Source organism: Prunus avium, chromosome 8 (genome assembly GCF_965620075.1).
Source record: "Prunus avium chromosome 8, drPruAviu1.hap1.1, whole genome shotgun sequence".
In the NCBI taxonomy this organism is placed as follows: domain Eukaryota; kingdom Viridiplantae; phylum Streptophyta; class Magnoliopsida; order Rosales; family Rosaceae; genus Prunus; species Prunus avium.
Window position 1 is genome coordinate 33,120,162 of NC_142291.1, and position 15,670 is coordinate 33,135,831.

At 36.8% G+C, this 15,670-nt stretch overlaps 1 protein-coding gene and 1 pseudogene across 1 annotated transcript; both read right to left on the minus strand.

Moving 5' to 3' along the window:
• Positions 1-340: 340 nt before the first annotated feature.
• On the minus strand, positions 341-3,688 carry LOC148292586 (uncharacterized; annotated as a pseudogene).
• Positions 3,689-13,475: 9,787 nt separating this feature from the next.
• LOC110757198 (agamous-like MADS-box protein AGL62) lies at positions 13,476-14,630 on the minus strand. The gene is made up of 2 exons (XM_021958766.1): positions 13,899-14,630; positions 13,476-13,568 (listed from the first exon to the last, which is right to left on the minus strand). Exons 1-2 carry the CDS (start codon positions 14,628-14,630, stop codon positions 13,476-13,478), a joined length of 825 nt encoding a protein of 274 aa, XP_021814458.1.
• Between the last annotated feature and the right edge of the window lie 1,040 nt (positions 14,631-15,670).

The following is a 15,670-nucleotide window of genomic DNA, read 5'->3' on the forward strand; positions in this document are numbered from 1 at the left end:
AGTTGTTTGGTTGTAATGTTGTTGTTGTTGACTGTATTAGTTAGCTTTTTATTTGGTTGAATGTAGGTTTTCATTTGGTTGAATGTAGTGGCTTGTGCATTATTTTGGCTGTGGCAGATTTGGAGGTTCAATATAGATTTGGCTGAATGAATTTGGTTGAATGCAAGGGTTGTTTGTATTTTGGGTAACTGAAACTTACCATTTGGCCCAAGCCAAGGCAAAATACTCAGAAATTGCAAGCAGTACAACAAAAGCAAGGCATAAAGCCTACACTAATCCAAGCAGAGCTTAATCTGTGAAACACTTCAAAATCCAACATTTGAAATCCATGAAATACCCTTTACAGTTGAAAAATATACTCCAAAACAGCATCTAAAACAGCCAAAAATATACATTCCATCATCTGCAATACATCAAAAACTTCAAAATATACATTCCAACTGTTGATATACATCCCAAAAATAGCCATCAGTTCAAAATACAGATTCCAACTTCAAAAATAGCCATCAGTTCAAAATACACATTCTACCATAAAATATACATTCCAACATTGCTTAAACATCATCCAGAAGACACATCTGTTCAAAATACACGTTCCAACATCTACTAGCCCATCTGTTCAAGCCAAACTACCAAGGCATCCGTTCAAAATACCCATGAAAGCCATCATCTCTTTTACCTCCATGGCCTTGCCCTTTTTGCAGGGGATTTGAACCTTTTCCCTCCTGGCCTGGAACTGTTTTGAGTGGTAACAGCAGACTCAGGTTGTGAGCTTGGACGTGGTTGTCTGCTTGGACCTAGTTGTGAAGCAAGATTGGTTCCACTTGCTTGGCTAGCAACATTGGTTGAAGCTGTTTGGCTTGCAGTGGCTGCAGTCCTTGTCAACCCTCCTCTAATTTCCTACAAATGAAAATAATCACAATTAAAACTGAAATGAGTCCAATTAAAACATTGAATCATAATTTGACATCCTTTACCTGTAATGTAGCTGTGGCTCCAGTTCCTCTTCCCACGCATTTTCTTCTTCCTGTCCCTCTTCCTCTGCCTCTGCCTCTTCTGCCATCTGCCCTTCCACAATTAGTAGCATTATGGCCCTCTCCTCCCAGACTGAGCAATGGATTACAATTCCATATCTCCTAAGCTTGGTGGCACCCTTTGGGATCTCATCCACGGGTCTAGTCCTTGCCTTCTTTGGCCTACCACTCTATTTGTGATACAGTGGGGGTTTGATTGGCGCATGACCTGATTTCCTCCATAAGGTTTGGCTTGGCATTGGTGAAATGTAATTGCTATAAGCCCTATCATAAGCTTCTCTCTTATACACCTCATTGACATAACTCATTGGGCTTCTCTGTTGCCTTGATATTGCAGCCATGGCATGGCAACATGGGATACCACAGAGATCCCATTTTCGACAAGAGCAAGAGTGAGTATTTAGATCAACTGTATATTGCCCATCAAGCATATGGGTGACTTGAAACTTGTTTCCACCTGCATTATGTGCAATGCATGAGCCACTCTCTTTCAAATTTTTTTCAATAATCTGAAAGATCCTTGGCCCAACTCTTTGAGGCCATTTCACTTCCTTTTGTCGTGCAACTCTCAACATCAAATAGGTTCTTATCCTTTCCACCATCGTGATGATTGGTTTATCTCTTGCCTCCAAAATGGCTGAATTGAAGCATTCACATAAATTGTTCAGCAGTATATCACACTTGCTCCCAGTAGTAAAGTGAGACATGCTCCAATGAATTGCAGGCCTATCCTTAAGCCATGCATGAGCTGGGGCAGATATTTCCATAATATTGTCCATCTCAGCTTCCCACCAAGGAAGTGTTGTACTTCTAGCAGTAGCCCATAGCCTCTGTTTAAGTGACAAACTACCATGCCCAGCAACTTTGAAATTATTGTGCAGATGCCTTACACAATGCCTATGTTCAGCATCCGGCTTTAAAGCCTCAATTGCCTGCCCCAATCCTTTTTGTTTGTCAGTGATAAAAACCCACCCATTTCCAGTGCCTCTTACCCCAACATCATTGAAAAATATATCTAAAAACCATGTCCATGTGTCTCTGTTTTCTATCTCCACAACAGCAAAAGCTATTGGGAACATGCCATTATTGGCATCAATCCCAACAGCACTTAAAAGTTGTCATGGATGTTGTCCTTTGATGAAAGCCCCATCAAAACCAACCATGGTTCTACATCCTTCAATAAACCCCTTCCTCAGTTGAGCAAAACATATATAAAGCCTCTCAAACACTGGACCATCTCCCCGCAATGATGTTTTCACTAAAACTGTGCTTCCTGGGTTTTGCCTCTTAAGCTCCTCACAATAATCCCACAGCTTTGCATATTGTTCTTCAATGCTTCCTTGAATCCTCTCCTTTGCGAAATTCTTTGCCTTGTAGCATTGGTCCCTAGTAACATCTATACTGTAATGTTTCCTCACCAATGCCATGAAGTCAGCAACTGACATGTTAGGATTGGTTTTCAGATCCTCATCAAACCTTTTAGCCAACCAATGTGAAGTGGCAAACCTAGTTCTTTGAGATCTGCCGCATGTATGAATTGGATGGAATGTCTTCACTCTAACAGTGGGTCCTTTCCCAACATGTGCAGCATACAATAACCAAGGACAATCTTCAAGTTTATCTGCAGATTCATCTTCACCCTCTTCACCCTTACCAGTCCTCTTACTTTTATCACTCTGCCTATTTGCCTTTTCACCCTTACCCTGCCTCTTTGCCTTTTCACCCTCATTATTACCATCACATACCAGCCTCACTCTATTAGGCTCATTCTTCACATATCTTATTCTTCTAGCACACTTGCATGCATAGTACTTTATGGCCTCTCTACATTCCTGCATATTAGGGAACTCCAAACCCAAGTGGAATTTCGGATCTAAAAGGTCATGATGTTTATTATACTGTTTGAATTTTGGCTGCCTCAAACCTTTTTTCTTGACATCTTCACCTTCACTATCTTCATGCAAACTCTCTAAGTCTGATGTATTATAACCATCAGTGTCACCCTCACCTGGTTCTTGATTTCCATCATCTTGCTCTTCACTTACAACATACCTCTGAAAATTCATGTTGTCCTCTTCATCACTTTGCTCAAACTCACTGTCTATGAAATCACCATCTTCTTCGTCATCTTCCCCACCTTCAGCTTCATCACTTTCTACCTCAACTTCCTCTGCCTCCCCACCTTCCTCTGCCTCACCAAATTCTTCCTCTATCTCAACATCCACGAACTCATATTGCACATTTTCTTCATCAGCATCATACCCAGGAACAATGTCTTCGTGATGTTCAGCATTTGCAGAGAATACTGGGGACTCAACATTTAGAGGCCTAGGTGCTGGATTTGCAGTTATGTATAACACGAACAGCTGCCTCGGTTTCATCAGCTTCAATGCTCCAAAATAATCCTTATCTGTCCTAATTTCTACCCAGCCATTTGTCCTGTGCTTGTAATAGTATTGAATGTTCTGCTCATCATACCCAAGGTGTTTAACCATTTCAAATAACTCAAGCATTGAAACTTCATCTGCATCTTGCCCATCAATCCATTGTACAATACCTCCCATATATAAACCATCAGCAAAATACCCACTGTGGTGTACTTCAAGTGTGAACATGTCAGGATTAGCTGCAAAATAATTAATTTTCTCATTCATTTACTATGCACCCTATACAGTACAATAAACATTTACTATCTACCCTATACTAATTACCATATACAATACCATACAATACAAACTCAGACAAAACTCATACAGAACCCGACAAACAATAAACAAATAACATGCATAGGGACCACATTCACAACCCAACCTAAGTCTCAGTCAACAAACAACATCCATAGGGACCACTTTCTTCGAATTTTCTTATGCTTTTTCATGAAGTCCACCAATGAAATCCGACAACAACCAAGAATAAATCAAACATATAAAAAGATGCTTACTGTATTTGGGAGCTTCCCCACCATCTCTGATTTTCATTGTGTTTGTTTACCAAATCACCCTTGTCGAACTCGTACTCTTTCTCCCAATTCGAATCTCTCAGTCGCCGTACTCTATCTTTCTCTCTTACTCTTTTTCGAATCAGTCGCTTTCTCTCTTTCACTCAACCTTTTTCGAAAAAGTGAACGAACCCTAACTCTGATTTTGGGAATTGACCATACGAAGGAAGGGTCAAAAGGGGATGAGGTGAGGCTGAGCAGCGAAAGGACGATATTACCCTCAGCAGACGACTCACGTGCCTCTCACGTGGTTTTTTTTACGGGCATTTGGATGGAATTGGGGAAAACCTAACGGCGGGGGTGAAATTGGCGATTAAATTTAATACGAAGGCTAAATTGGCTGAAAAAAAATTTCAAGGTGGACATTTCGACAAGCCGAATAGTCCAGGGGGGTTTTCCGCCATTTACCCTTTTTTAAAAGAAGCTGACCAAAACGGCGTCGTTTTGGCCCAGCTTCTATTTTTTTTTTTTAAACATGCTGGCCAAAACGGCGTCATTTTGGACCAGCGAGCGAATTCTTTTTTTTTAAACGCGCTGGGGCCAAAACGGTGTCGTTTTGGACTAGCCCAGCGAAATTTACTATTTTTGAAGATAGGTTTTGCTTGTGGATCAATAAAGATGGGATTTTTTAGGTTTAAGTTTCGTGGGTCTATTTTTTTTTCAGTATCTTTCTGATTGAGCGGTGTTCTAGGGTTTGCTTGTGGCTTTACTTTGTTATCCAATTAGGATTTCCATGGGAACTTCACTATTGTTGTTGTTCATTTTTTTGCACCAAGTTTCTGGCAATGGATTTTGTTTCTTACAAAAGCAACTATGAGGAAGAAAATGGATTTCCTTAGATTCTGAATTTCTTCTCTTTTGTGTTATGATTTTAGTGTGTTTGGATCAATGTGGTGTTTTTATGTCCAAGTATGAGGAAAAACATATAAATTTCTAACGCCGTTACTGTCTTATGCTCAAATCAAATGACTTCTCTATGAATGTTAATCGAATTTGAGAACGAACGTTCAGTTTGGGACACAGTGAGAGTTGAGAAATCAATTGGGCATAATATGTTTTGACAATGTTTGCTTCTATTTTAAAATGCAGTGTTAAATTTTTATAAGACAAAACTTTGATTTGTGTTCTCTACTTTTAATTTGATTGAGTTGAATAGGTTGAGTAATCTTTTTAAGTTTATTAGTTTTATATTTCGGATTACAGGCAGGTTTTTGACACTTGCAAAATATAACATTTTGAATTTTATTTTTCAGTATCTATTTCAATATAACCGTAGTATTCTAATAAATAAATTCGTATGTTTTTTTTCCTAATGCAAAATATCATGCTCTTTACACGGCGTATAAAAACACAAAACTCTACTTTTGCTTTACACGGCGTATACAAAATATCATGCAAAATAGTTCCAGTTTGTTGTCATTTTTAATTATTTTCTGTTCTTTGATCCCAAGGAGTGACCATACCGTTATTTTCTTTGATTCAAAGGCATTAGTAGTTGCAGTTTAGATCATAATCTTGTCAATATTTATTCCATGCAATGCCCTTTTTGCAAACCGACCTCTTATTTGTTCATGTTTAATTTCAACTTTTTATCTCACCTACTTCTAACAACTAAGACATTCTGTACAATCTTCCATCTTATAGACGAGCATTAATGCTGCTCAAAGAGAGGTAGTCACCCAGATTTTGATAGGCCAACAATAGAGTCTCAGTCATCTCTTTGTTTGATTAACAATATTTGAAAAATCAAGCTTTGCAAAAGAGAGATTGTTCAATTTTCAATTCTAGGATGCCGATGTTAGAGCTTTAGTGTTGTGCAATACATATAGGGTGCATGTAGAATAATCTATAGGAGTGAGCTATAACCTAATTGGATCCAATCTAAATTCAAATTTATTTTGAAGAATTCGCCATCCGATCCATCTTAGTATAAGAATTCAATTCCATACAAATGAGTATTCTAAGATTTCAATTCCATACGTGCGAGTGAGAGGCAAGAAAGTGACGAAGATGACAACTTTCACACAATATTTATGTTTCCTGTGTAAGCATAGCATGTAAAAAATATAAAAAATGTAAAGAATTTAATCTCATGTAAAAAATGTTGACGCAAATGAAATTTTCAAGACAAGTGTGAAAGAATGCGAAAATTTTTATAAGATGAAACTTTGATTTGCATCCATGCTCTCAATTACTAACACCACTACTATAACCAAAAAAAAAAATCACAAATAAATATATCAAGAGCAAATTCATTCCAAATCTGCATCGTATGCCCATGATGAAACGGACAAAAATGAAGCTGGTAAATGGTAGGAGGAGAAAAATTATTTAGTAATGCCACTCTTACCACATTCCTATACCACCTTATGTGGCAGCTAAGGTGGACAACCACATCAATTAAAATTATTTATCATTTTCTTTACTTTTATGATTTATTCAAGTATTTATTTTTCCAATTTTCTTAATTAAAATATACTTCATTGATTTAATTGATGTGGCATATGATATGAACATGTCACATTGTATAGTATAGAAATGTGGGATAAAAATATGATAAATGTAAGCATCACTAAGAGAAAAATTGTTTTGTCTTAACTTGAGTTAGGTTTGTTTCCAACAGAATAATTAATGGGTTTAATTATTGCATCTTTTTACATTTTCCACATTGCAGCACCACACATTTTCATCCTTGACCAAAGCCTAGACGCGGTCCATCTTTTCCTTGCCCAAATGCCATCACAAGACTAGCTCTTGGCTGTCAATGCAGCTCGAGCAAAGGTGAGGTTGGCCGTCAATGGATCCTTTTTTTTTTTTTGGGGTCAACAGAAACCGCATCTATTACTATTAGTCATTGACAAAAAATAGGGAGAGACAAGTCATGCCAATGAGGTATATTACTTTGTCCACTTCTAAATACATAAATTTATTTTGTGTGACATTACGTGTTGTATTTTTCGATTTATTAACAAATAAAACATGTGTTATAACGTGTAGATTGTAACATCACTTGACTGTATAATAATCACGTATAAGAATTTTTGTCAAACACAAAATATGTGTCCACACTAGGGGTGGGCATATGAACTGCTGAACCAAATAACCGAGCCGAATTGAACTCTAAAAAATTGAAAGGAAAAAAAAACTGAATTAACCAAAAAATCAACAACCGTTGAAAAACCAAACCGAACTAGTTCAGACCGATTTCAATTCCGATTCTATTCAGCTAAAACTGGACTCCAAACTCTCCAAATTTTTTTACCAAATACATAAAATTGATGTTTAAACATTTATACACATTTCACCAACTAAATTTTGATTTAATGATAAATTTCTTTCAAATGTTAGAGGAGGCTGGAAGTTTGAATCCCTCCTAAACACATCTTCATTGATATCTTAGCCACAAAAAATTTCAAATTGACAATAGTGTGTTACGACGATTGGCAATTTGGGACATGACTCACACTCTTTCTTTTTCTTTTTTTTTCTTTTTTTTTCTTTTTTTTTGGGTCTGAATAAGTACTTCATTAACAAAATGTGAAAGCAGCGCCAACAAAACACAGTAAAACTAAGCTCCAAACAGATATCAGAGACAAACAGACTAAGTCACAAAAGAGCAAATCTAAAGCAACAATAATTTATGAAAACCTCCTTGAGGACAAGGGAGGCCATCAGACAGTCCCTGGACTCACAATCTCTGTCCAGAATATTCTAATCTCAGATGAGGGCTGGAGCTAGCCTATGCTGGCCTTGGCTGGGCCTTCTCTTTAGAGTTTCTTTTACTTTTTTTTCTTAGTAGGGCTGGGCAAGAGAATTCTCCATTTGTTTTTTTACAGGTGATATTGGAGGAGGAAATCGAACTTCAAGACCTTAGATTAGTTTTTTGAAAGGAGATAATATTTTCTATATTTTTCTTTAGTTAATTTTTAAAATTTAAAAATTAAAAAAAAAAAAAAAAAAAAAAAGAAACCTAAACCCTATTGAGTTAGAGACCACTTTTCACACGTCTCTTTGCCTCCCCCAATTCTTTCTCTCCCTCTCGTCCCCATCGCAGTGCTTGGCCGGACTTCTGCCACCACTCCTCCCCATCGCAGGTGCTTTGCCGGACTTTTGCCACTGCTCCACCAGACTTCTAACGTCATTCCGTCAGACTTCTTCTAATCAGGATTTGTTTATAATCGTCGGTTCTTGTATTTTTTTCTTTCACATCTGTTCTATTGTCCATGGAAATCTCATCATCTCCATTGTTTTCAATTTTAATCCTATCAAATTCCAGTTCAACAACTTCATCTTGATCAATAACTTCTAAACTTGCAGAAATATTTGAATATTCTTCCATTCCTACATCATATAGGACATGAGCTTATGATACATACGCATATAATACCAAAATTTCAATACTACAGTCAGTCAATTCATCTAATGACTAAAAAAAGAAGAAGAGAGAATTATAAACAAATTAACGTATCAAAAACATTAAACTAAAAAAAGAAACAACATAAGCCAAAAAAGAAAACGAAAGTTATATCTCAATGGTATGCTAACCAAAAAACCAGAGAAGAGAGAGTTGAGCCCGTGATTCAAATTTTTGAATACCCAAATCATAAATACAACCAGGAGTGGTAGTTATGCTACCATGATTCAAGTTATTACAGGTTCTTAAGAAAAGCATGTTTAACTAGTAAAAAAAAAAACTTAATTTGAATACTGATTGAGACAAATAAATTAACGATTCAGCAACGTGTGTGAGAAGAAAGCATTCATCCAAAAAAAAAAAAAAACAAGGTAAGCTAAATAGAGAAAGAATGTTTATAACGAAGGTTTACTAACCTAAAATCGTGGAGGAAGGAGTAGAGCGGAGGAACAACGTCAAAAGTCTGGCGGAGCTGTGGCGGAAGTCCAGCCAAGCACCTGCGATGGGGAGAGGAAGGAGGGAGGGAGAGAATTGGGGGAGGCAGAGAGACGTGTGAAAAGTGGTCTCTAACTCAGTAGGGTTTAGTTTTTTTTTTTTTTTTTTTTTTTAAATTTATAAATTAACTAAAGAAAAATATAGAAAATATTATCTCCTTAAAAAAAAACTAATATAATTTTAATGAGGTGATTGTCCACATCAGCTGCCATGTAAGATGGTATTAAAATGTGGTAGATTTATGTGGTAAGCATAGCATTACCCTATTTAAATTGCCTAGTTAAGGTTCTACGTACGCCATTAACTCCTAAATTTTAGGCAAAAACAAAATGAACAGACAAATTAGCACGAAACTGCATTTTATACGATAGTCCACGCCAGACATTTGCCACGTGGCACGTATACCTGGCACAACCATTATGATTTACATATAATATTGTTGTTGTTTATGTTCTTATTTTTGTCCTGATTTCAGATGGTTCATATTTCATCTACGAAATGCGGTCCTTTTTTGGACTGATCTGAAAACCGGTCTAGGCATGTATGCATGCTAATATGTTAAAAAACTTGAAACACATACAAATAGAACAACTCAAATAAAAACAAAAAGGAGTTTTCCCATTCTTGGCAATCGGCATTTGGAAGAAAAACGCAGATTGGCTTCTGTCTAGACTTGTATTGTGGAAGTCCGGAAGACCAAAGCAAACGTCTTTGAACAAAGCTACACCTACAATCACAATGTAATGTTTTTCTTTTACACAGGAAGAACACTGTCTCCAGAGGAAGGTTCTTGCAGACAAGAAAGTAGAAATAAAACAATAAAATCAACCAGTGCAAGAACAATAAGCAAACTCCTTATGTGATTACACCCCAGCTCACTCAGAGTTGAAGATGACGGGATCCATAAGAACTCAGGAACCAGTGTGAACAAAGATTGTGTGGATAACCAACTCTAAAGCATCCTTGGGACTAGAAACACCAAAAAGTGAAAGAGCAATTACCACTCAAATTCCACCTTGACTTTCAAAGGAAGTCACAGTCATGGTCTTAAATATCGATAATATCCCCGATATTATCCCGATAATATCTGATTTTTGGGGGTCCGATATTTTAACAACTAACCATATAGTTATGGTTAATATATCGAGATATTATCGATAATATCCCGATATGAAACTCAAAAAATGTAGAGAACTGAAGTAGCTCATTGAACTGATTTGGGCACTCTACGGAAAGCATGTCTCCTAGAGTAATACAAAAGTAGCTCATTGAGCTAATAAACAAAGCATGTCTAGCCGACAGAATGCTCACATGCTTTTACAAAATGGATAAAATATAAAACTCACCAACGTTTTTTCAACTTACATTACTTACCCTACCATTCAACCACTCACCTGCTTTTACTTACCCTACCATGGCAGTAGGCGGGCAGGACCAGGAATTGGTGCCATAGGGAAGAACTATACTCGTAGAGAAAGAGGCAAGGGGACATTGTCAAGTCAAGAAGATGACTCGTTATCTATAACTTCGGACTCTGTTGGAGTAGGAAGTAGTAACTATGGTTATACTCATAACCAACCATTTCCCTACCCTTCATATCCCATTCCTGTTGGGATGGAATCAAGTGACACATGGAAAGAATCCGAGACTCAATCTTCAAATGATTTTGCTTATGGACAACGTCAACCAATCTCGGATCCATATGGGTGGCATGTTAACAATTACATGGAAAACTATTTTGGGGATTTATCATTTGATGACTACTCTTCAAAATATACTTACTCTACACATAGAGATGATGAAGATAGTGAAAATTTTGAACCTCATAGGAACTCTATGTGGTACTAAGTCACTCATGTATCTGACCATGCAATGTATAAAGTGTAAAATATTGTAGTAATTCATTATATATAAATCATTATGGTGTGTTTAATCTTCTTTCATTAATTACTACATATTTCTACACTTACGGTGTTTGCCAGCTCGCTATATAATCAACTTAAATCAATTAAATCCATCATACAATGCATTTCCTTCCAATTTTTTGTGATAAACTAATAGATAATTGACTAAATAAACATCCTACAAAGTTTCAATAAAAATTTCCAAGTTTTTCTTACAATTTCCGTGGTTTTTATTCAATTTTTTCCGATACCGATAATATCCCGATATTTCCTGCGATATTTCCGTGTTTTTTGACTTTCGATACTTCCGATACCTCCGATATTTAAGACCATGGTCACAGTATCTCCAGCACCACTCACGATCCCACAACACCAAAGGAGTAGATCCCACCAGATCCAACAACTACACCTCCATGGAAAAGATTCTAGAAAAGCTACCATCAAACCCTTAAATTTCAAATGCACAAACAACAAGAGGGCAAAGATGGAGATCTACCAAGATCAAGCAAGATCAACCCAAAAGGCTGAGAAACAACCCCTAAAAGCCTAGGGGGGAAGATATAAAAGCTTGCCAAAAGGCAAGGGAGCAAAATTCCTTGGATTCAAAAGAGTTTGCAGTAGCTTTAGGAAGGCTTTTGGGTTGAAGGAGAAGAAAAGGAAGTTTCAGGAAGAAGATAGAAGTAAGATCCTTAGCTCTTTAGCCTTTTGTTTTGTTTTTTTGTTTTTTTTCCACAACTGATGGTCTTTATTACAGGGAGGGGGGTTTCTCACAAACACACACTATTTTCGGAGTTCGAATCTGAGACCACTAATTTGTAAGTGAAAGCCATTTTCCATTGGACTAGACTCGTTGACATTAGCCATTTTTATTTTAAACATAGGTTTGAATTACCTTTTCAAAATTTCATTGGTTTACAGTTAATACTGTTAATGTAACTTTTCTTTGTTTTGGTTATTCTAGAAGGGCCTGCCATAAAAATAAAAATAAAATAAAATAAAAAGTCGAATTATTAATTTATTCTAATGCTAATTTGTTTCATCGTTTTCCTTCACCGCTTGGGCTAATTGAAAAGGTATAAATATTGTTTGTTTTTTTTCTCATAAATTTATAATGAAAATAACTAAAACTACGTACAGTGTATAATAAAATCATAAGATTCAAAGATCAATACTTAGGTCTTGTTTGATATCCTACTCAAAAAAGTAAATTTAAAAATTATAATTTATTTTAAAAACATGAGTTTTCAAATAGTGATTTTAAGATCTAAAAACTTGTGTGGTATTGAACTCCAAACTATTTTTAAGATCTAAAACAATTGAAATTAAAATTAGAAACCCTAGATTCCCAAATTGAAATTAACAAAAGAAAAGAAGAGAGAGAGAGAGAGAGAGAGAGAGAGAGAGAGAGAGAAACTATAAAACTTATTTTTTGTTTTGTTCTTAATAATGGGGGTGTTTGTGAGTTTTTCTTGGGGTTTGAATTTTAAAAAAAGACCAAACGGGTTTTTGTGGCTTTGGACTTAAAATTTGAGTTTGAATTTATACAATTGGATCCAAGTAGGATACCAAACCTACCCTTAATAATTCATTGCACAATATAAAACAATTGTTACTTATATGAAGACGACTTGGAGCCAATTTAGCATAATTTTCCCAATTTTTTCGGAATTATTACATATTAGATTTTAAATAATGAAAGAAGGTAATATAGCGGACGAGGGGCCATAGAAAACTCATGTCTACACCCAGCTTCTCCCTGCTCACAAACACCTAAATTGTGAATCGTGGGGCACAAATATTTGGTCAATCTTTGATCGCGGGTTCATAAGCAGGAGTAGACATGTAAATTACAATATATTTCATAATTAACGAAGTATGTCTGACTAGTTTGATGGAAGTTGGTCATGTAATGGAATTTACAATTGTAAGGAGAGGAAAGTAGAGTATGGCACCCATAGAGAAGGTTGTTTATAGAAGATGGGGTTTGATATAGTTTTCGTAAACTTATAATTAGACTTGTCAATGTAAAAGAGACACATGATTGCGATCCAAGCAAGTTAGAACATGCATGTTGAACATACAAGTAGAAGATCGAATTTGGTAGCTAGTATGTGCATAGGGGGGAAGTTTTTATTTTTATTTTTTTACTTTTTGAATCAAATATAGAGCTAGCTAGTATTTCAAAACAAGAAACGAAAAAAATAATTAAAAGAATAATATTGACATAAAAAAGTTTATTGGTCATAAATATCAATAAACTATATCTTTAAATTAATATTATTGCACCATTCTGCTGAGCATAGTAAGCATTTTCTCAATAAATTAATTTGCTAATCAAACAGGATGTGTCAATTCGTACATTAATTTCTCCCCAATATGTTCGAAAATAAAGAAAGTTAAAAGAATTTCAGAAAAAGAAAAATTTTAATGAAATTAACAAGTGTCAAATTTTCATTTATTATGAGGAGAAGCACCTCCTCAATTTTAAGGAGTCAAGCTTTTTATTATATAAAACTCTAAATCAAAACACATAACATGTCATTAATTGCTACAACCACAGGACTCTTGATGATATTAAAAATACAAATTAGCTAATGCTTATTAAAACCCTCATCACCATATATAAAACTTCACAGAAAACCTCCACCAAGATTAGGGTTCCAGTCACTGAGAAACATAGGATCGCCATTGAACCCAACATTGTTAGGCTGGTCTGGAGGAGCCTGCATAACAGGCTCAGCTCCATTGAAATTGAAGCCAAGATTGTTAGGCTGATCAGGAGCCTGCAAAACAGGCTCAGCGCAATTGAAATTGAAGCCAAGATTCTTAGGCTGATCAGGAGCCTGCAAAACAGGCTCAGCGCCATTGAAATTGAAGCCAAGATTGTTGCCGTTGAAATTGAAGCCAAGATTGTTAGGCTGATCAGGAGGAGCCTGCATAACAGGCTCAGCTCCATTGAAATTGAAGCCAAGATTGTTAGGCTGATCAGGAGCCTGCAAAACAGGCTCAGCTCCATTGAAATTGAACCCAAAATTGTTTGGCTGGTCAGGAGCCTGCATAACAAAATCATTTCCATTAAAATTGAACCCAACATTGTTAATCTCAGGATTAGCCAAACCTTGGAGGCCAGAAGGCCCAGCAGCAGCACTGGAAGAAGAGCTCCCCACAAAAAAATTATTATGAGCAGGGTTTGCACTTTGGGCAGCAGCACTAGAAGAGGAGGTCCCCACATAAAAATTAGGATTGTGAGGAGGGTTTGCAGTTTTGGCTGCAGCAAGTTTCTGTTTAGCCTGATCAGCCACTTTGGACCTCAACTCTATAAGAGAAGCCCTCAGAATCTCCATCTTGTCCAAGTCCAACTCCTCCACTGGTCCCTCCAACCCGCACTCCGCTTGGCTGGCCTTCAACAACTGGGTCAGTTCTTCCCCCCGCTTCCTTTCACGCTCGATGCGCTCCATCACCTGTGTGAGCTCAGCGTTGAGCTCATTTAGAGTCGCGTGCGAACACGCCTCAATGATCTGCTGCATATCGTGATTAAGGGGCTGACGTGAGGGTCTACCCTCGTACTTGTCCAACACCTCCTCGATGGACGGGTGGCCAAAGCAAAAGGCCTTCTTGCCTGGCGAGAAGACAATGAGGCCGAGCTCTGTACCACATAGGGTACTGAGCTCGCTGGCCTTTTTGAAAAGGCCTGCCCTTCTCTTGGAGAATGTGACTTGGAGATTGGTCTCATTCTCCATTTTCACCATCTGCAATTTTTGGCGCCCCCTACATATCCTTGGCATGGCTAACCCTTGGTTTGTTGTGTATGTCCGGTGGGATAAAAGGGGGTATTTATTGACGCTTTTGTACATAGCAATTTAGGGTTTAGATGGTTTTTCTGACCTAGATAATTATCAATCTTTGCTGTCATTGTTCTTTTCTAATTTGTATATGTAGTTACTGAGATACTAGTTTGGGAGAAATTTAAATCCTTTTGTTCTTAGCACACATGGTAGGCACTTCATGAATTTTTATACACTAAATACCATTCTAAACTATTACACTCATTTCTTACTCACCAGTCACAACACATGCATGCATGAGGAAAAGTGCCAGACAATTGCTAGGTTGCCTATAATCTTATCCTCCTCCACTTCATTTGGCTTTGTTCGGAGTTGCCAAAGAAATAAATTTTGATAAAATATGACAACACATATTAAATCTAGAAATTTAATGTTAAGATAAGAGCATCTACAATAATACTACCGTAGCACTAGCTGGCATTACTGATTGGTACTACGGTCCAACAAGATTCAGCTTTTTGGTGGTGAGATACTCAACCAATCCATTCTGCCTCCCACATCACCGCCCGAAGCCTTTGCCTTTTTTTTGTTGTTGGTGAAATAGAGGGGTAAAACCCATGTTTTGAACGGTATTCCCACCCATTGCCATGGCAACCAAAGGGCAACCACTATTCACATGAGATATGAGGAGATGAATTTGTATGGATTTTGGTGTGGGAAGTGAAGAACATGGCTAGGTATTTATAGAAGGGAGGAAGATATTGATTTATTGTAATGCTATAGAAGGGAGGAAGGGAGGAAGTGAAGAACATGTTTTATATTTTCCACCAACCTATCATTTTTTTTCTTTGTTTTGGTTATACTATAGAAGGGAGGAAGATATTGATTTATTGTAATGCTATGTTTGATCACATTTTCTCTTCACTTGAGTTAACTCCTAGAGTGCCTATATAGTAATCCTATCCTCCTCCTGAATATGTCTTTGGTTGGAGTTGCCAAAGAAAGAAATTTATATTAAATATGACAACACAGATTAAATC